Genomic DNA, 21,047 nt, shown 5'->3' on the forward strand with positions numbered 1-21,047 from the left:
GCATTATTAAAAACCAAAAAAGAAAAACACAAATTCACAGAAAAGTTCACCAAATTTCATTAACCTCTTGGCAAATCTGAGCTGATATTCTGAGTAAACAAAGACAAGTTTGGATATAAACCAAGGAAAGCTCAGTAGTGTCAATTCAAAACTTGGCAGTTTTAGGTTATTTCTGGGTTTCTTAAAAAGAAAAAAAAAAAGAAATCAGGGGCGTGAAATCTAGTAAATGGGAAAAATAAGTTCTTGAACCCCCCTGTAAATCACACAAGGCTTAGTGCTAAACACAGTGCGACTGGTGAACAGCAAGAAAGTATCGCCATACCACAGGCATTGCAAATACCCCAAAATTCACACCAGACCTTTAGTGACATTAACTCTCCTGCTGCATGCTGAGCAAAAGTGTCCTGCCGCCTAAAGAACTTTACATTTCGATAGACATGAGCGTTCAAAACCGCTTTAAATGCAAGAAAGGCAGAGTAAATGCAAGAGTTCTCAGGCCAGAAGCATTCCCAACAGAAATGCCACCTTCTAACTCATTCGAGCTTGTTCACCCAGGAGGCAGCTTTTGAAACTGGGAGTCAACTGCATGGCTACACCCCCAGGTATGCCACTAGCCTGCCGAAAAGCTTTAGGCAATCCTCCGAACCCCAGGCTCCTTCTGCACCCCAGTCCCTGCCGTATACATTTCTGACCACCCACTGGTCTTCCCTCCATCAGAGCACATGGAGATTCCCAGCTGAAAAGCACCAAGCAGTAGATTTATGGCAAACCAGTACCACAGAACTGAAGATAGAAGCTCCCGTTACTTTCCAGTACTGTAATAGGCGACACAAGCAAGCAAAAACTTCAGTTACGACTTCCTTAGTATATGTGCTTTTACTGTTCCTCCTGTTTTCTCTATCTAAACCTCAAGAAGCTAAAATCTATACAAATGTACAGAGCCAAAGCTGACATGCAGAGTGAATCCAGGCCTCATCTGTGCACCCCTTTCATTCTTTATGCATACAAAACCCGGATTTGAACTAGACTTTAGTCACCAGACTTAAGAGAATCTTTACTTCCCCCAAGTGAGCATTAAGCTGCAGCATGAGGCAAGTCCCGGGCTGTGATCCATCTCGGTGATTTCCATAGAAGCTCAAGTCTCACTTCCAAACATAACACAGGTATGCCAATGCTCATTCCTTAAGAGTTTAATTTATAATAACACATAATAAAACAAAACTTAATGGCAACAGGTGAGAAGGAAACAGTAGAAGCTTACTTTCTATAAAGCTAAGAGTTAAAAAGAAGCACCCAAATGGAACAAAGAAACAATCCAAGTTGTCCTCCCATAGCCAGGGTTGTCAAAATACAGGTTAATACAAAACTTTATTTTTGGGTATGTTGTATGACAAAATGAATCAAATACCAGTGTTCCTGCCAATGAAGATTTATCCAAGAAGACTGTAATATTGATTCATGTCATATGTAATCGTCCATTCACTTGCACCTTGTGTGAACGCTGAATATTGAGCAGAACCAGGATAAAAGTATTGCTGTCTGCTGATGTTTAGCAGGAGAGCTCAGTAACACACAATGCACTAGAGGTGAAAAGCACTGGTTTCAAAGCCAGCAGCATCAGCGCTACTGCTTGCACTGGAGCTAGGCACTTCATTCTGTTTCCATACTCCTCCCCTGCCACACGTACATCAACGGGGAACAACTTCAGCGTGAGGATGTCTTGCCACACACCTGCATAGCAAAAGGACCCGATTTCAATAGCTTACAAAAAATATTATATAAAACCACTAGAACAACAGCATTTCGCCCTTCAATTTACAAACGGATCAGTGACAAAAGTTACTAAACAGTTCTAATGAAAATATTTCTCCCTCCAAAACTTTTTATTTTATTATAGCAGCTCTAATCAGCTGTAACGCTAAATATTATAAACATCTCTAAAAATGCAAGGGCTATTACTGCATCTTTGGACAGCAGCAGACTTAAATTTTCCAAACAACTACAAACTCACAAACAGACAATTATATTCTTTATTAAGAAAAAAGACCAGATGTCAGCAGTTGCTCTTGCAGCACACCAAAATCCTATTCTGAATAGTCTAGAAGGAGCCAGGCCACCCTCCGCCGCCCAACAGGAGCATAATGAATTAGAGTCCACCGGCACCGAGGATTTGTCAATTTTCTATTTGAGACTGCAAGTAATAGCAATCCACAATTTCATTGTATCTTCAACGATCTAGTAAGATTGTATCATCTCCTGTAGACTTTCATTAATTTTGATAAAAGAGAAATATACACTGTCTAAACAGGTGCTTTGCCTGAGAAACTCTCAAGGTCAGACTTTATAGTTACAAAAACTTCTCGACCTAAAGATTTACTACATTCAATAGAACATGAAAGCGCATACATTTTTCCTCCCTTCGGGAAAATGGATTCAAAGGCATGGCTGTGAACTTGGTTTTGTGCTTCAATTCTCTTCCCCCAATATGGCACACGGACCCTCCAACTAGGAGCTTTTGAGCTTTACAAATGTAAAGCAAATTTACAAATTTACAAATGGAAATGCAAAAATAAAACATTCTGTCATTTTACAGATGGGAAAACCAAAGTAAATAATTTGCCCAGTGCCACTGAGCCAAGCAGCTCCTGGGGTCAAAACTGGACTAAGACTTCTCTTGTGAGGGGCCACCAGCATACACTCTGTGCTCTGCCCAGTGCCGCTGGTACCACCACCTCTGCACATCCATCGCTTTGCCGCACTGCTCGCAGCATCCTCTTCATGGGAGGCTGACACTCATTATCAGTGAAAAAAAGTGGCCAACTTTATGCTAACTGATGTCAATATCTATTGACCAAAGCACAATCATTTTTGAAGACCTGATTCTGTACTAATAAAGTCCAGAGGTTTTTTTGTACAGCTTCTTACGCAAGCGGCATCGGACTAGAGTTACCTTGTCATGCAGTTCTGCAGTAACACAGCAGTCAGGCAACCCAAGTTCAATAACTAGCAGCTAACAGCTAATAACTCACTGCGCCGCTTAGGGCAACTCGCTGAACTTCCCTGTGCTGCTTCCTCCCTTCGACAGCGATACAGCAGACCTGTCCCTTCTCGAAGCACTGTAAGCTAGAAATGAGAAGCACCATGCAAGGGCCACGGGTTAGTTCAATTTCTCTCCCTCCACTGCTAAACAAAAAAAAAAAAAAATCTAATCTCACTCGGCCTGACCCTAAAAGCTCACCCACTGCTTTTGTAAATTGCCACTCCTGCTAAAAGAATAAAAGCAGCTCTGTCTAAAATAAACAACTCAAGATGGCTAAAAACGCCTGTGACCGTATTGCTTTAAACACCGCATACATACACACATAAAAAGATGGTAAAACTTTCTCTGTATAGAACAGTTATTAGGAGAGCACCAGCAGCTACCGTCTTTATCATTACCCATCTTTGATAAGGAAAAGGAGCAACCCCACAAAAGCTATTAAAGATCTCACCATGCAGATGCAGTTTATCTGGAACGCTGTAGAAGTGAGGACCGTGGGGTCTACGGTGATTGTACATCAGATCATGTTCAGACTCCACAACCCCCTACTGCTGTCTAACAGGCTTGGCACCACTGTTGGAAGTCCACCTGAAGTAAACCCATCGCCTAGAGGGATCTAGGGAAGAACGGATGATCCTGGGCTTCAGCAATTACTTCGTATAATTAAAAGCAAAGCCCTAAAAGTGCGGATAAACTGCAAGAGGAAAAGCTGAGGAGGGGAGTGTAACACGTAATGCTACAAGAGGTTAACAGTGGAGCCCAGTAAAACTCCAGTCTGCTGTCTCAGCACGCTGCACATGGGGCTCCAGCAGCCAGCAGACACACCAGCAATGTCCTACAGGTGGGCACTTCATGGGCAGCTCCTCTTCCCTCCCCCCACAGCTCACCAGCAGAGGAGCAGGAGGCCTCCACCAGTCGCATGAAGTGGGGCATGGAAGACCAAGGACACTCTGAGCCTCCCCAGAACTTCCACACGCTACTTGAGTTCACCTGTTTAAACCCCGCCTCGACTACTGATGACATTCAGTGCTCACAGATCTATCAAAAGCAGGCCGTTCCAGTGCAGAGTCTTAATTAAAATCTATTAGATGTTGTCCAATTACAGAAAATCTTTCTACTCTTAATACAATTAGCATACCTTAATATGCAGCAAGAGTCACTGTCGAGGGCTTGCTACTGGATTTTACCTGGAAACATGGTTAATCAGCAGTTCAGAAGGGAAAACAATACTTTGTTTTCAAAATTGGTTTTATTTGAGTAACAGCAACACCTTAAGGCCCGGGAACAGACAACCCCTGTACCAACCGCAGCAGCAGAGAGCCATACCTGGAAGCAATTCTGTAGTTCAGACTGAATGTAGAGACACGGCCAGCCAGGAAACTACTTCCCCAATTAATATTTTATTCATTTTATTCATGAATAAAAGGTTCTAATTTTCAGCAAGAGCCTATTCCACCAGATACTGGTACAGGACACAACGCAGCAGCAGGCCTTGGCGCAGACAAGTTGTGTTTGCACAGGACATGAAATGTTGGGAGAGAGCAGCTATTTTAACCCTTAAATCAGGACCAAAGCTATTCCATCACCTTACGTCTCCACCTGCCAAAAGATCAGAGTCAGGCCTCCTAAGCTGACTGGATTCAGCACAGTAGCAGAAAAAAAGCTCCCACCCCAACTCAATCATCAGCTTCTCTCACTCATCCTGATGCACACGCTCCTAGTAAGTATGGGAAAGTTGAATACAGCCTCTCAAAACCAAACAGCCCTAGATGCAGTTGCATTAACTCCTACAACTTTCCTGGATTTTCAGACCCAGTCCCATCAATTATCTCACAAAAAGTTTAAATACTTAGCACTTAGTCAGAACAAAGGGACAGGGCCACTGGCAAAAAGCCCTAATGCTGCTGGAGCGGCTCAAACAAGTATCTTATCAGGAAGAAAAAAAAAAAAAGTGTATTTTATTCTACAAAGCAGAGAACACAAATTCAGGTGGTTTTTTTGTTGTGTTTTGTCCCTGTGGAGTTAATGTGAAGTGACAAAAGATTCTGCTAAATGGAAAAGGGAGGTAGGATTCTGAAGTTCACTAAAGATGACAAAAGGATTTAGCCGGCCCTCCATTTTATTTATCTTTATCCTTCGTAAAAAGAACTGTAGTCACCTTGGAGACATGAGGTAGCTACAAAGGAATATGCCACAGGACCAAAGGTGACAACGCAAAATCCTAATGTAAATTCTGCGTATGCCCAGACGGCAAATGCTATTTCTCCAGGAACTTCTTTAACAGTACTGAACCCAGCAAAACCAGTACCTGTGAAGCCAGAGCTCCAGAATGTTATTTTAACGCAGGTTTGCAATTCTGCAAGCAAGAACATATGGCACATAGGGGGAGAACTCTCCCCTTCCCTGTTCCCTTTATCTCCTCCTCCCCTTCCATTGTTTTTAAGATCAAAAGCTTTGTTCTCTTGATCGGTAATTAAGTACAAGTCACCCAGTCCAATTCTTCAAAAAGTAATTAAAAGGTTATCAAGGAGAAAGAGGCAACATACAGGTGTTCCTGTTGTATCTGTAAATAGGTCACCCCAGTAGATAATTCAACTCTTATCACTAGTATCACGTAATTTGAAGTTCAAACAAAATACTTAATCTTTCAGTCAATTAAATATGGCCAAAGAGATGGCATGGCTTCTAACTGCATACACAGCGTATCGACGGCAATCCTCCTCTGAACTCTTTGGTCATTCGTCAGGGAAGAAGGATGAGTATCTCTAATAAGAACAGCAACTTTAACAGAAGACACTGTGCATAACATGGAGACATGAGCTAGAAAACAAGTTATTGACAGTGAGCTAAAGGCAGTATAGATCTTTGCTTTGCTTTAGGTATGAAGCTATCGCAGTAGCGATTTGCAGACATCTCGAACCTTTCAACACTTCCTCGGGATCAGAATGGGGCAGTTCCTCACAGCTTTGTAAATATACACCTCCTAGTAACTTCTGTGAAAGTGCAGACCGCACTGCTATAGTTCTGGGGATAATGAAGGCTTTTTCTTAATACACTGGCTCAAACGAACGTTTTCTTCGCCAAATAAATTCAGTATCATTGAAACATTTCCTTTGAACAGGGAAGGTAGACCAGAGGACAGGGCAGTTGCTTACCCACATCACACAGGAAGGAAAGCCCACGGTTGTAAGATCACAGACGTTACCCCAGCGTTGTTCAGCATGTGTGCAAGCAAGCAATCTCTCCTGATAAAAAAAGATTACATATTCTGGCCCTTGGGCTTTCCAAAGTAGTTTTTGGAGCCTGATTTTCTAAATCCACCAGTCCTATTTTGATTGTTAATTCAATGGCACCCTTCAGGAAAACAGAATTTGGTATGAAATGACCAGATATATTAGATAAGAAATGACCGGGATCTGAGTGCAAGCCTGAAACTTCAAATAAGTAAATTAGCAACTAATCTAAGATTCTCACATTAAAAGCATCCTGCAAATTATCAGCAGCAGATGAAAAAGCTTGAAGATATCATGTGGCTTTCTTGTTAACTACTGTCTGGTTATGTCACATAACAGTCTGACACAAAAAGGTGCAGAGAGTCTCCCAAATCCCATAGCAATCTTAGATCCATAAATAACTCCAAATATTCAAATTTTAGTCAGGTCTCTGCTGAGCTTCTAAGCCCAGCACAGTGGGAAACCAATCAGGAAACCAACCTGATTGGAGCATCCTCTTCACAATGACACAATCAGCAAAGCACAATGGGAATTTGCAAAAAGACTATTCTTGAGTAGCTGCAGTTTTCAGATCAGGTCTCCACATGCATCCCCTCTGATCCCACTGGCAGTACAGAATAGTTAGGAACTTGAAGGATGAGCACTTGGGAGAGTTTGGTCTGGTGGAATGAGCACAAACACCACTTAAGAGAAGGGAAAGCCAGAGACAGGCACCGAAGGGAAGTTACAAATCTCATCTGAACTCATGAAAATACACAGCTCGCCTACTCAAGCCAAGGGACAGCCAGACCCGCAGCCGTCACTGTTCTCAGGTTTCGAAGAAGATTCTCTTAAGTGGTCCCTGCTGAAAGGCAGCGTGCAGCGTCGGGGAAAAACGAGTTATTTGAGAGAAGCTGAAGGAGCAAGGACTCAGAAACAAGCTCTGATTTTAGCAAACAAAGCAAAGTCATGGAACTGAAAGATGACAACAGCCCTGGATGTCTAAATTAAGACACAGAAACGCGTTTAATATTCACATACTCATCACAAACGCGCAACGCAAATTCCCTAATATATAGTAAAGCAGTTTATTAGCAAATGTCTCATTGGATTAAGTCTGCTCTTATTCTATTAGGGAACTTTCACACCACATTAAATTGCAAGACAACAGGGTGTTTGTCAGCACACAATGAACACAATTATTAACCCCTTCCTAGAAACACAGAGAGATGACACTGTGACACATCAGGCCAGGGAGGCTCTCAGGAATACATTCCATTAAACGGAACAGCAGCGTGCTGAGACAGCTAACCATTCTCCACCCCTCAGCACAAGCAATTATCAACAGCAAGATCATTCTCTTCTCCCAGGCAAGCAGGCATGACCTGCTGAAAGACATCAGTGATGCTCAACAACACAAGCTCGAGAATGGGAGAAGCAGAGATACAATTCCTCTTCATTAACCTTTTTGTTGGTCAGCCTTGAAGACACCAAACAAAACAGCTACCTTCTCTACAGAAGCATGTTTAGTTGGTTTTTTTCCTTCTTTTACACTTGCTTACAGCTTATTTTGGCCCGCCTCCTGGTAGCATGAGCTTTGATGAATGACGCATGGTCATCCATCTTAGAGTGCTGCATTTCGATGATGAATTGAGTACATTTGGAAAGCAGTCTGAGAAAAAAAGAAAATTGATAGCCACAGGAAAAAAAGAAAAGGGAGAAAGAAGAAAAAAGAAAAACCAAATGTTGGGCAACAGCTACAGAGTTTAACGAGGCAAGATTGATGTACAAAAACATATAAGCTGATCAAAGCGAGACACCAAACAGCACAGAGGAGCAAGCTCCAGGTGTTGAAGTCGCTAACCTAGAAACACCAGGGGAAGAATGCAAGCGTCCATCATACAAAATTAAGTGAGATATGGGCTCTTGCAAGTCCTAAGTGCTTTCAGACCTCTAGGAAGCCTCCTCAATACCTTTCCCCCCACACACCTATTTCACTTTCCTGTATTGTACTAGATAGACCCCATTTCCTGAGCACCTTAGCTCCTCATTAGAGTTTCATCCCACAACTTAACACTCACCTACCCCAGCTGCACATGAAGTTCACCAGCAATGCAGAGGAAGGACCTTATTTGTCTCCTCACCTTCCACCAGTGCAGGGCTACAAACTATCAGGACAGTACTGAAGATGTATCTCAGAGTTTTGTTGTACCGGTCAACCGCAGGAAGATGCCCTTTCTGCCACTTCTATCTATAATCGTATCGTGCTTACAGGTAGCTCAGAGCAATACTTGGATGCAACCTGTGATCAGCATCTTACTAATTTACTCCACCACGACCCTAATTCTGAATTCATTTCATTCACATATTTTGCTTCTTCAGCAGAACCTCCCACTGACATCTAGAGGCAAAAGGAAATCTCTGGCACCACTGATGAGTGAAGCAATTTGCCAGGGGACTTCTCAGGGCAATAGGAGCACTGACTACTCAGCGTACAGTTTCCTGAGCAGAATTTTATACCAGACGTAGGCAGCCTTCACATAATACCCAAAGCAAAGCACTATGCTACCTTCTGATTAAATTATGAGGTCCCATAATTAAGATGATTCTCAAGCAGAGTTACAAGATGAAGATATGATTCATTTGCATAACTGAAATCATCTATATGAAGAGCTAATTTTTACCAGTGTTTCTTTTCTGGTTGGGTTAGACAAGACACTAAGGTTAAAGGATCTGTCCTGAAGTGGTCTGAAGTAAAATTAATTTCCAGGACTGTTCATGACCACAGCATTCTTACTAGGAATTCTCACACTGGATGCTGCCACTGTTTCCATTACGTTTTGTAATATATTACTGTCAGACTTCAGCTGCAATCGGACACTACATTGAACAGCAGTCACGTCAAGTCACCCAGCTGATTTCATCTATGCCTCTGATCTGGTGGTCCAAGATCATGACTCCTTCAAATGCAGAGGTCTGACGTGTCATGTAACACTTGCTACCACAGGAATACATTTTTTTTTTTTTTTCAAAGTCAGCCTCTCATTTAGCTTTTTGTTAATGCCAGGATGGTACCTGAAAGTCCCAGAGACTGGAATCCATGGAAAATCTTCATACCAAACCATGTTATTCGATAACTACTTACCCCTAAAGATCCAACAGCTTAGTCAGACGTGAGAGAATATCACCCCTGTCCAGCTGGTGAACAGACCAAGTTAGGGAATTATCCAACGGCAGAGCTATAGACTGAAACCCATTATCCATCCTCCCGCTCCGAGAATCTCTTTTGGATTGAGGGAAGGTCCTCCGCAAGTTAGCTCTGCTTTCCTCTTGCTTCATTTTCTAACTAACTTCTCTGGATGTCTAGAATGACTCTTGATAAATCACTACTGTCAGGCGTTCAGAGAAACATTTCAGACCTTATCAGAGATAAGAAAGCAAAGCAAGTATAAGAACTGCTCATGAAGAAGCAGTCCCAGTCTATTGCAGCATAAACATCCAACCTAGATTTAATCCCAGTGGCAGAAATGGGAACATGTTTATAAACATCACTGTTACAAACAACGTACCTTGTTCTCAGATTCCCCTGCTGAGGCAGTCCATCGTAGATAGATAACACATCAAAATCTTCCTCTAATGCAAAGGACTGGAAAACAAGTTGTATCCTGTTCTGCTCCTCGGCAGTGATTGTCCATGTGCAGTTTGCATAATTTGGATATCCATACGGAAACCCTGGACTCTGTATTGTCCCGTTGGGGCCCTGCAAAACATGACTGCAGTTCTGCGCTGTCAAGAGAAAAGACAAAAGTACAAATCAAACGTTGTAGGAGAAACATTTCATATCTTCACCATCAAAACAGATCATACACGATTCTTTCCACTGAATTTCTTCTCAGTTTGTGATCCCAGGGAACAGATAAAGGCAAAAATCTGAAGTCCTCCCCGCAGGAACTTGGACCTCAGATACTCATCTCTTGGGCACTGCTCCCTGTAGCTGTAAATGTAATGGGCTTGTAACAGCTGGATTACACAGCTGCTGACTAACAGAAAAAATGATGCCTACTCACCCGTCCCATCACAGCCCACAACAAAGTCCAGTAAAGCCTTCACCACACACTGCATTTTGGGATTCAACACGTTTCAAGAATGCCTGGCCATGCCGGGTGCCTCAGGCATGAGGGGTTCAGAGGCCACAAAACACTAACAATGCCAAAACTGACCATCTCCATTACCCTTAGTTACACTTGAGTAAGAGACAGAAGCTCAGGGCTCAGCTGTGCCAAGGGACACAGACCACCCCTCACCCTGGAAGGCCAAAACCTGTAATGGGCACCATACACAGCGAGGAACCGAGTCACCAAACGAGTAGCCCGTCTGGTCAAGACTGCATGAAAAGTGAACGGCAAAAGATCAGAAGTTAAAGTTGTCCTGACTCCAGAAAAAGCAGGACAGTTCAAAGGCTTTAACAAACCGTATCTGAATAGTTATTTGGAATAAAAAACCAAAGAGAAACCCTGTATGTTTGCAACTTCTTAGAATGGCAGTTCTTCCCCGCCACCCCCATCCACATTCTCTCAGGTAAGCATTGCTCACCAACCTGAAACTACCTCCTAGCAGGGAGAAGAGCCGATGGTTTTTCTCCAGGGCCTTGCCGTGCAGGCTGCCGTAAGGAAGAGGCATGTTCCCGTCTGCACACCCCGAACTGGCAACTGCACCACTGCAAAGCAACATGGACTGCAGCCCAGAGCGGCCATCGTCAGAAACGCACGTGCTCCTCTTAGACCTGATGCAGGTATAGCAGAAAAAAAACCTGCTGGCCAGACCCAGCCTTCTCAGGCTGCTCTGTTTTCTCTTGGCCACTGCCACAAGTTTTCCGCTCCTTGTGCAAGCAAGACATGGCAAATGTCTTCCAGTCAGTATTTCTAAGGAGGTGCTGGAGAGCTACAACTTTGAGATCCACCTTTTCCTGCACCCAGCAGCTAAATACCTCACACCTCCCCGAAATCAATTGTCCTTCCCCAAGGCAGTACCTGCAAACACTCCATCCCAAAGATAAAGATTAACTGCCAGGATGTACAATTTTTAGATAGATGAGATTTTCTTCTCTCTGGGGAAACAGGTACATAAATATGTTTTGGGAACAGCCCAAATGACAAATTCTCCTTAGTGTTTTCCTCTCTCCTCACTGCTGCTTTATCCAAATGTCTTTTGAGACACAGAGAAATTCACTCCAAACAAACTAGTGTAACTCCTACTGGCTTTAATGGAATAACTCCTCCACACCAAAGCTAAATTCCAGACAGTCTGCAAAGGCAGCTGTGGCGAGACCAAAAGCAGATTTTCACCTTCATCCTACAGCCAGCATCAGAGCTGCTGATCACTGCTGCCTGCATTTGCTCTGTCTTTTCTTACCAAAGCTGGATTGTTTGCCCCTGCTTATGCAGATAACCGAGGCTTTCAAGTTGAAATGAATTAGATTAGAAATTACTTCTTTGATTTCTCATTGCTTTTTTTTCAAAGGCGGCAATGGCATTTGCACTTCTGAGTGCCAACCAGCTACAGGTAAAGAACTGCAGAGTAGTGCTCATTACAGCCAATTATAATTAGATTGACCTACTTTGGTGCAAAAATGCTTAGTGGAACTTCCCTCCGCAAGACGAAGTTCACAGCTTTATGAATATAAAATGGTCAATCACATTTACTACCCAGGGAATCTTTCTGTATCACGTTTATTATACCAATGAGAGTTAGGACAGCCCCATAACCCACCAGGGACCAAAACGGAGCTAGGCACATAACTCGTTAGCAAGGGCAGCGTAAAGTACTTTGCATTTCTACAGCACCTGGCATCTGCCTCTCTCAGTGCATTTTGTCAATACATAATACATACAAGAGTGAAATCTACCTCCCTCCTCCACTTTAGTTCCATTTATTTGTAAGGTTCACTGAAAGGATGTATTAGCTCGGTGCCAGAAAGCTGCGCAGAGCTGGGAATATTACCGTTATCACAGAGTGGTAAAATTAGGCCCAGTTTGGTTTAATAACTTGGAGACTGCCAAAGATCCATAAGCTTCAGTTCTCTAAAATTCAATCACATCCTCTTTTCTTCAACCAGACTGGCACTCAATAGGCAATGTGGGGATATTGAATCTGTCTCTACTGCACATTTTTTATTTTAATCATAAGTAAATGTCATCAGAACAATTTAAGGAAATTGGGAAATTAAAGAGGCTGTATCTCTCCATTTCCTGACGGTATAAAAGCTACTGAAGCTGCATGAAGTTCAGAAAATAAAGTCAAGGTCAGAGACACCATATTCTAAACACTTCCAAGGTCATAGGAAAGGCAACAAGCTTAAGTTCAATATAAATTCATGCCATCCTTGCATAATTAGTGACTCAATCAAAGGCCAGAAAAACGCCCATAACCTTACAACCTAGCTGAAGAAAAAAATGAATAGAAAATAGGACACAGTTTTATGACATATCAAATCCATCTACTGAAATATTTGCATGTTCATTATTTTGACCAAGATGTGCTGTGGACACAGCTAAAAGAAAATTGCTTATTGCAAACAAAAATTAGTTTTCCAGAAGCTGACAAACTGGAAAGCAATATATTCTCCATCAACTGTAATAGTAGGGAACTTCATTTACATTGGACACTGCTGGAAAAAGTCAGCAGGCACAGGAGAGAGATCCAGGAAGCCCAGGAGAATTTACGCATACACTGTAATTTGCTTTCAGGTTTAAGGTAGTTAAGTTCAGGCTTTACTGACAAAACCTTATCTAAAAATCTGAAGTGCATGACAAGGAGACATTCCGTTTCTCCACTGAAGACTTGCAAAAACAATTCTCTTTACCCCTTTGACCCAGGAGCATGAGTAAGTTGAAAGGTATGAAAGGTCCCTGCCGGTGTCTGTGCTATCAAGTTCCAGGTGAATTCGTACTTGACAGCAGACAACATTCTTCCAAAATTTCCGGCATATTCTCTCCAACCCCCAGAAGTCTGGCACGAGGCACCTCCACAGACCTTACCTCAAGTCACAGGAATGCAGCAGCTTCCCCCACAGACCAGTGACCTGCCGTGCCCTTTATCCCAGCTCAGACTGGGGTGACCACAAGGAACGGCAGCAATGACCCTGTACCCAGGGACCAGCACCTTGGCACCCGCTGTAGGTTAATCAGCAGCAGCCCTGGCATGGGAGGAATTACAACCCTTCCAGAATGGCTGCATCTCCCCCTCTCAATTTGCCACTCTATCCACAAGCTACAACAGTGAATGAGAGAAGAAAACGCCCAAGGCTGCAGGATGAGATGTCATTCACCATAAGGCTCAGTGGGGCAGTGTAAATGTTTATGCAGATATTTCAGCTTCTACTACTATTATTCACAGACTTACACTTTCTGAAGGTATAACATCAACATCAAACTCATCAGTGGATACACATTTGTGGGCACATGTCCTATTTTATGATGGAGATGACCGGTCTGAGAACGGAGTTCATTCCAACTCGTACCCTGCCAATGCAGCCTGCTATTTTCAATTCTGGAAAGTGGTTTATTACGAGAGTATATCTTTTTAATGAATGCATTACTGTAATTTTATTGCAGTAGCACTTCAAGTTTCCAGACAAGGATGAAGGCATTATCATACTTGGCACTGTTCAGCGGACAGAGCCTTTCTCCAAAGGGATCACAGTCTAAGGTGAAGGAAAAAAAACCCCACAGCCCAAGGAAACCCACATTTGTGGAGGACTTGGGGCTCTGCAGAAAAACGTCTTCATCCAGGGGGCACAACCATTTCCTTAATGACAGAGCTTAAAACTCAGCTTTACCAGTTTCCACCTACGCCGCTTGTTTTGTGAAATACACACTGCTTGAACAACGTAAACAGGCTAATCAGCTTCACTTCTGGCTCATATGCACAAGGAAAAAGATGAAATATTTACTTTGCAATATGCTCATAGAAGAACTGCATTTCTAACAGAAATATGGGCTGCCTGCAGCACTTTATAATATACAGTTAATCCACATGCCACAAAACTTAACATGACTGGACACTTAAGCAAAAAATAAACATCAGCGGCGTACAGCTCCAGCTGCCTCTTGCTTAAGTGGGAAGGCTGCAGCCCCCACCCCCCCCCGGCTTCATTCTGGGTATCAATCAGCCTCCTGCCACCAGGAGAGCGGGAAGAATGTTCTAGTACTCAAAAAGCAAGAGTTCTTTTGACAGTACAAGCTACACGACCGGAGACAGAAGCTAGCAGGAGGCTTATTTACACTGTGTATCTCAAGTTGTTTAGACACGAGTGTGGGACCATTCTTGCGGCAGTCAGTCCAGCTTTAGCCTAACGCCACATGGCTAGCCAAGTTCCGAAGCAGAACCAGTTCATCCCTCAGTAACTACAGTGTGGGCAGCATTAACTGGTTCTCAGGTCTTCCAAGTCTCAGGACTGACAGCCGTGATGACCACCGCACATGGATCAAACCAAACCAGGCTACATTTACAAAAGAGGAGACTCAATCATTCAAGCACCTTCCCAGCAACAGCATTTTGCTATTTCCTTCAAATAAGCAACACTCCCATGCAGGAGCGAGCTGCCTCAGCTGCTGTACCCTTCAAGCCCCTGGCTGGGTCTAAGTTTCATCACTTGACATTGAATTTCAGCAGCTCTACAGACTCAGATAAACTCGCATTCAAGTTCTGTCACTACAAATTTTCACCAAGTTGTCAGAAGCTAAAACAAACAAAGGCATTGCCTGACATTACAAGTGCGAAGGATATGGGTACAAAACATCACCCATCACCTTCCACCTACCTGCAATTCCTTCCACTTACCAGGACAGATCCATGGTGGTGTAAATCAAGGGAGCATTTTAACTATGTTGATTTACATCATTTTAATATCTAAGGAAGCAATACTTTAGAGAGAGAAACAGAATTTATTTCTGAAGTGCTTCCTAAAATATAAGTTGATGCACTTTGTTTCTCAGCAGAAAAGAAATCTAATTTAGCCAACTGATGTATGGTCACTGCACAATTCAAAAGGAAGAAAATCAAATCATATACACTGACTTGCTCTCAACAGTATCATCTATTGGTGATACATGACTGTCTTCTCCTTAATGCAGTAGTTTTTGGTATTGTCATTTTCTTTAGTTATTATTACTTAGGCACAAATGTTTCTATTTCGTGTTGTTCTAGCCTAGTCAATGAAACAGATGAACATAAAAAAAAAAATCTTTCCTCAAGAAAAATGAAATCCACATCCTGCAGACACACAAACACATTGCATCCTGACCTAAAACACTAGGGGCAAATCCTGCCCATACATCACCAACTTCTCTTTTTTTTCTTTATTTACATTATGCAATGAAGGTAAAGGACTCTGGACAGTAAAGTTCTTCAAAGCAAGACACTCTATTCCAACTCCGAACCGGCACTCAAAATGCTGACATCAGCTGTCAGCGTCCCCTGAGAGCACATCTGGAGGCTCTGACGAGCAGGGCAGAGCTTGGGGATGAGACAGCAAAACCAGCCAAACTCAGGGCAGAAGTGCCCCAGCTTTCTTTGCGGGATGATACATGTGAAACCACACAAGACTCGTGCAGCTTCTCACACAACTGGGTATATGCCACAGCACAGGACCAACACCCCAGGTCCCCACTGGACAGTCCCCTCACATGAAGGCACAATCCCTGTTCCAAACAGGGGGTGTCAAAAGTGGGTTGGGAAACCTTCAGCTTCTTCACACAGGTCTTCTCACAACCTTCTTCCCAAAAATAACATACTAAAATCGCACCCCTTGTATCGAACAGTTCATCTTTAAGAACTCATCTAAGTAGGAAAAGTGTTCCTTTCTCCAATGTTTACTGTTTTGAATTGTTTATCAGCAACCAGTTATGCTTTCTTACATAGTAGTCTTCTAAATCATTACAATTGCTAAAAAAGGTTTACCCATAGCCTAGCTTTGACACTCTTGCTCACACAATTTTAGTGAACAAACAAGGAAAGTACCTTTACGCTTCATAAATCTAGGCCTTGTTTCCCTAAGTATTCACCTTTTCATAGTTTTAACTTAACCTACAGTCTTATATCAAAGCCTTCTGGGTAATAAATAATTCAGAGACATTCCATTAACTATAACTTTTAATCAAAAGCCAGTGGATCCGAGATCATCATCAAGGGGATGATTTACATCTCAGCCAGTGCCTTTTCTCTCTGAACACATGGAGTGATAAACTGAAGAATGCAAGGGCAAAGAACATGCATTTTATCCGAATCCAGCTCATGCCATTACTGCCAAGTCCAGAAAGAATTATAACATCCACCTCAAATCAAAAGCAGTCTGTGAGTTTTCAGCAGGATGGCACAATACTGTGATACTGCAAATCAAACATATCATTCCTGAAACCAACTTAGTCACCTCCAGTTCTCTGGAGAGAGACATTACTTCCCTTCCATTCCAACAGTCTTTCACTCCCACTCTGTCATCACTTTGTCCATTTTAGCGCTACCCGGGCTTTTAGGCTGTTATTGCAGAGATCTGTTATACTTCGGCGTTGTTCCAACGTTAGCATAACAATTCAATTTTAAGGGCTTCCCAAGCAGCGAGAGAGGAACAAAAAAAAAAAAAAAAAAAAAAAAAGAGGATGGTGGAGTGAAGATGCTGTAATAGCGTTTTTAGTTTTTCCCACGTGTTCCCTCCCTTCCTCTCCCAACCAAAAAATTTGTCTTGGAAAATTATGCAAATTTCCTATACATATTTGGGGTTCCTAGTCACATTGCTGACCTTGGAGTTCCCCAGCAAAAGCTCCAACCAAGCAACCTTACAGCTGAAAAGTACAAAGACTTGCAAAGAGAGAAGTTGGAAACTTCCAGCTTTCATTGCACCATCCTCACACGCTGCCACACTACTCTGATCGTGTTCATTTCTAAGATAGGTTGGAAATGTAACATTTCAGATTAGGAAGAACCTGTACAAAAAGCATCATAGCTCTCCATTTTCTTAACATCTGGCCCAGATTCATCCTGTTATTACTTTAGACCACGGCATTTTCTCCTACCTACACTGGACTCAAAGAACAGTTTATTCTCCCCAGCCCTCTCCTCCTGAGACAAGTGATTTATCAACCTGCAGCACATAATGCCTGCGGGCATCTGAAAGGCAAGAAAGGAAAATGACCTTGCGTCTATTCTTTTCAATTCTCTAGAAATACAGTAACAGCCTACACAGAAATAAAGACGCCTAACACTGGAAATGTTGGGGGCAACAGATCCAAACATGTTCAGAAAGCACTACTGTAAAACAAATGAACCCAACCTGTTCAATGCTTCCCTGTTCAATGGTGTTTCTGAACCCCCAGCGAGGTTCTGGACTCTCCCTACCTGTCCTGAAGCATAAAGTCAAAAACGGGACAGAGTGTTGCAGCTAAGCCCAGCCCCGAGCAGAACACTGCCTCCTCCATACGGCCGGGATGCCAACTGTCACTCCCACTGGCACATTCCCTCCTCTACGCCCTTCTCCTCTGAAGAGGGTCTTTTCTGCTTTGTTATACTTTAGTTTTGTATTTTGTGAATGAGCCTTGAAAGGGCACATACATCCAACAGCAGGGTCAATGGAGTTTGAAGATGCTGGACAGGAAACGTCCAGTTTCAGGTAATATCAAAAGCCGTTGCAGGACAGAACCCGGCATCACAAGAACATGACACTGCACATATGTCCTGTCTTACAGCTGCACTGCAGTCCCCTGACATGCTGAGAGGCCAGAGACTTCAGCTGCTGGCAAGCAATGCCTCGTTTGGTTGAGCTAGAAATTGCCTAAGTGAGCACACTGGTCATAATAGCAGCTGCCAGATTTTCCCTTGAGGCTCAAGTCCTCTGTTCTTAACAGAGGGAGAGCAGCATGGCATGCTGACCTGACACAGGCTGTCTCCTGCCAGCCTGCTGCACTCCTACCCTGCAATGACCTGGAAACAGAAGGTACTTCAGTCTTCAAGACCCTCATCACATTTTTTGTTTGAATAAAATGACTGGTATCAAAGGGAAGATTAAAAAAAAAAAATAATAATCAAATCCCACTACCTGCTGTGTAGCTGGTAAGAACTCGAGCTGTTCTGCAGTGAATACCCCAGCACACGCTCCTGTTGGGTTATCACAGAGACATTACAGTGTCATGGTGGCTTTCCCAAACACTCCTGGAGATTTATAGGCCACTTCACCATCTGTAAAGCTAACCTTCTAAAGAGAATCAAAGCAAGCTAGAAGACGGGACAAGCATTTGCAAGTAAAGACTTGCACATAGTGAGGAGAAAGGGAGATGGTTTCCCTTTATTTTACTGTTAGGAGGGGAGGCAGGAGGGCTTAAGGACTAATAGAAGATATTAAAAATATTACTTTGGAGTTATTTTAATAAGCATCTAGAAAATCCCTGGTAACACATTCTTTTTAATATAATTAGTACTGGAGTAAATATTCGAGAAGTCCGTGTTCAAGACACATCAATGAATACATTTTCCCATTTACAGCAGCAATCTTAAATACTGCATTTTATTGGCAGGCAGGCAGCTAGCTGGAGAGGGGCAGGCAGGCAAACCACTTCAGACACCACCAGATCCAACATCCAGTGGGTAACAACGATACAATGGTAGTAAACATTTCAAACGTGCACAACAAAGAAAACTCTGCCTGGCCAAGACTGACCAGGAATTTAAAATTACTAATTACTCCACAATACAGAATGCATCAGTATGTTTTCGCTAAATCTGTTTTTACCATCTTCCTTGAAAACATGGTGACAAAGACCACATTGACTGCATCATCTAGAAGGCTCCTGGAACATGCGTGCATGGAACAAAGTCATGAAATGGGGTCTGCCTGTTCTGACTGCAACAAAAAAAAAAAAAAAGATTGTTTCCACGCTCTACTGACCTACAGAGATTGTGTTTAGTCAAGCAAGCAGAGTTTGTTGATGCAAGGGGGATACATAGAAAGAAAGAAACCCCTAAACGTTTTAATGAACAAAGCATAGGACTTTTGTCAGCGAGGCCAAACATACTACAGCTCACCCTGCTTTAAGCTGAGTTCAGCGTTATCAGCATAGTTACCAGGGAAGATCTGCCCCATCAGCAGCTCCTTTTACCTGTTTGAAACCCGACTAGAGGACTCAAGAACAAGATTTCTCATGCAAACTGAAGACCTGTGTTTCTTCCCGCTCCATCCCATACAGCAAATATCATGTAAATCCGAAGGCTGGGTGAGGCATTTGCAGTTAGTGCTGGACACGGAATCAGGAACACCTCACACCCCACACCCCTCACCCCTCCAGGCTGTGCTTTCTCTGCAGAAGCATCACGCTGCTCCCCTCTAACCCTTTGGGGAGCTGGCATACTTTTCCTCGGATTTGAAAGAGAGGCACCTGGAAAAGGAGCTGCACTTACCTCAGGAAACATGCCAAGTTCAGCTGCTGAGCTCCACTTACCACACAAGTCTTACACATCACCATTCACAGGGAATACGGGAGGATCTGGAGCATATGTGGAGCCAGACTAAAGAGCCTAGCCTGTAACTCGTGCTAGGCTGCTGCAACCGAAGCGTCAGGGAATCAGTTTAACAGACAATATCAGCAAGACATACATCCAGAGCTGCAACAGAGCTGCCGAGCCTGCAGTGGAACAATCGTTCCTAGCAGCAGGGAAGTCTCAGCCCGGCAGTGGTGTCCAGAAGCAGCATCATCCAAAACATCATCCCTGCCTGCAGCCTGAACACACCACAGTGCTAACACAGCTGTATCCTAACGGGAGTCAAGCTGGCTTCTCCAGAGCACTGTGCCACATGGAAACAGCAGCACTGTCAATGCCAGGAGGAGAAGAATCTCACACGCTTTACTGCACTACACTGAACATGCCTGCTGACTCCAAAGCCACACCAGAAACAAGCCTGGTTACAGAAGGTACTCACTCTTCTGTCCCTGCCATCAGCATTCTTCAGCGTGAACTGACCACCCCATCCCAGATGAGCATAAAAACCCCAGTGAATTGCTGTACTGCTGACAAGGAAAACACAACCTTGTGAGGTAGCAGGCATGAGTCTTGCACGAACAATGCACTCGGAGCCATCAGCAAGGGACGGACTCTTTCACTTGTCCAGTACATGTATCCAGACACGTTCAGGATTCACACAGCTGCTGCAGGGCCCAATGCCCACTGCCGTAAGCTTTCACCGGGCAGGCCAAACCAGCCAATTCACCTTGGGGTTCCTTGCTGTACCCTGTTCTAACTACATGCACAGCTCTCCTATGACAAAAGTGACAAGCAGTACTTCATTTCACGTCCCGTGTTTGCATTAGAATGAAGGACATTCATTCTTCCATTGCACTTCACAAGCTGTTGTCAACTTATCTCACTGGGGCTTTAAAGGAACCTTGGCCAAAGTAACTCACACATTAAGATTTTGAAAACCCCAATCAAGTAAAAAGCCTCCAAGCTGAACACCCTAGAAAGAGACAAGAGCTTTAAACACTTGAAAAACAAAGTAAGCAGCTACAAACGCTGCTTTACGCATACTCTCAGGCTTCTGCCCCAGAGCTGCTGCTAAGAGAAGCAGATTCATTTCCTAGGGCAGATGTACACATTTTAAGCCTTGCCCCTCTGTTACTGCAGAAGGGTGTTACACTTGGTAGCTCCAGATTCAGTTGGAATTACGGTGCCTTGGCTGTGTTACAGGAATTGTTCACAGGCACATATTTTACCCCACCCCAAGTGCAAGGCAATGTGACTTGGCTGCAAGACTA

General features: G+C 43.3%; 1 protein-coding gene across 1 annotated transcript in view; it reads right to left on the minus strand.

The window, feature by feature from the left end:
* Window positions 1–21,047, minus strand: part of CSMD2 (CUB and Sushi multiple domains 2) — a 305,852-nt gene that overhangs the window by 267,001 nt on the left and 17,804 nt on the right. The window contains exon 2 of the mRNA XM_055800542.1: window positions 9,822–10,038. Coding sequence (XP_055656517.1) covers window positions 9,822–10,038 — 217 coding nt within the window. The remainder of the gene's footprint in view (window positions 1–9,821; window positions 10,039–21,047) is intronic.

The sequence above is a fragment of the Falco peregrinus genome, chromosome 3 (assembly GCF_023634155.1).
Source record: "Falco peregrinus isolate bFalPer1 chromosome 3, bFalPer1.pri, whole genome shotgun sequence".
In the NCBI taxonomy this organism is placed as follows: domain Eukaryota; kingdom Metazoa; phylum Chordata; class Aves; order Falconiformes; family Falconidae; genus Falco; species Falco peregrinus.